The following is a 1,418-nucleotide window of genomic DNA, read 5'->3' as shown; positions in this document are numbered from 1 at the left end:
ACGTGCCGAGATGGGCTATACCCTCACCCATGTGCCCAGCCAGGCCGCGCCCCCCGCCCACGTGGGCCACCATCTCCCGTGGAGCCCTCCCCCGCCTGGGCTTGGCCGGTCTGCCCCTCCTTGCTGCCCCCAGGACGGCTGCCCACCCCGCCCCCCGAGGGCACCGACCCCCCAGGAGCCCGACTCCGGGCAGCCGCGGCGTCAGGACCCGCCTCTTCGGCACTAGCTTCCGAGGCCGCCAGGTGGCGCCTCAGCGAGCGCTTACAGCGGGGCGACCCCGGCCGCGTCACTCGGCCTGCCTCAGTTTCCCCGTCTGTAAAAGGCGGCCAACCCCAGCAGCCCCTCCCCGGGTTGTTGCGAGGGTCCGGTGGGATATGTGTAGCGCCCCCGCCGGCGTCAGAGCGCCCTACGAGCGCCGGCTGCGGCCGGTACGGGGGGGTGGGGGGAGGGGAACACTTTCTTTGGACAAATCTTTCTAAACGAAGAAGGGCCCAGAACGGAAAAGCCCGACTTCCCTTTAATTCTGTGAACCTGCTCAGCGGGGCAGCCCCGCAGGCAGGGCCCAAGCCCGACCCGGGCCGAGCCCCCGCCTGACACCGGGAAGCCCCTAGCCCTCTTTGCGCCGGATCCGAAGGAGGTGGGGGGCGGGGCTATAAAGTTCCGTTTGCGCAGGCGCGGGCAAGACTGGGACCGCCCCGGGCCTGTGAACTCGGACGGTGGGGCATGCTGGGAGTTGTAGTTCGGGAGCCTCCGGCGCGCAGGCGCAGTGCGCCTCCGGGCTGGGCGTTCTGGCCTTTGTCCGCGGGGCTGCGGAAGGTGAAGCCGGAGCCAGGAGCGCGCGTGGGCGTGGGGGCGGGGGCGGGTGCAGGTGGGGCCCCTCGTGTACCGCTGCAGGACTGCGGAGGCGTGGGTGAGTGGGCGTGCTGCGGGAGTACGCTGGATCGTGGCCGCTGTTGTGCGTGAGTGTGCGTGTGTCAGGGCTCGTGAGTGTGCATGCGCGTGATTGCACTCGTGTGTGGCCGTGCACACGTGCACTTGCCTGTCTGCCCTTGGGCACATGCGTGAGTGTGCGTGGGTTGCACTGGTGAGTGCCAGTGCATCAGTGCGTGTGCGTGGCATCCCCACCGCTCTTGGGGGGTGAGTCTGTGCGTGCGGGCTTGAGTGTGAGAGTGTGCAAGGAGGCTCTGCCTTCAGCGTGTGTGAGCCACGGAGGGAGCGTGAGCATCCTTTGGGAGCAGCCCTAGGTCATGCCTCCTCGTAGCCTGGGTGCTTAGAATGAAACTTGTTCCGATGCTGCCGTAGGACCGACCCCACCATACGGTGTCTCCTGCACACCCCCGCCCCCTAGGCCCAAGCTGAGCTTTTTGACCCCCAGGGATCTTCGGTGGGCTGGGTGGCTCATCTGGGTAGCGTCCAGC

General features: G+C 68.3%; 1 protein-coding gene across 1 annotated transcript in view; it reads left to right on the top strand.

The window, feature by feature from the left end:
* The window catches only part of LOC114028051 (zinc finger protein 879-like), a 28,281-nt gene that overhangs the window by 242 nt on the left and 26,621 nt on the right, over nucleotides 1-1,418 (top strand). Inside the window, exons 2-5 of the mRNA XM_027842237.1 lie at nucleotides 44-438; nucleotides 540-637; nucleotides 673-801; nucleotides 833-910. Coding sequence (XP_027698038.1) covers nucleotides 44-438; nucleotides 540-637; nucleotides 673-801; nucleotides 833-910 — 700 coding nt within the window. The remainder of the gene's footprint in view (nucleotides 1-43; nucleotides 439-539; nucleotides 638-672; nucleotides 802-832; nucleotides 911-1,418) is intronic.

This window comes from Vombatus ursinus, unplaced genomic scaffold, assembly GCF_900497805.2.
Source record: "Vombatus ursinus unplaced genomic scaffold, bare-nosed wombat genome assembly UNPS02014868.1, whole genome shotgun sequence".
NCBI lineage: Eukaryota > Metazoa > Chordata > Mammalia > Diprotodontia > Vombatidae > Vombatus > Vombatus ursinus.
Note: the sequence above shows the minus strand (reverse complement) of the source record. Positions and strands in the feature narration are given on the sequence as shown.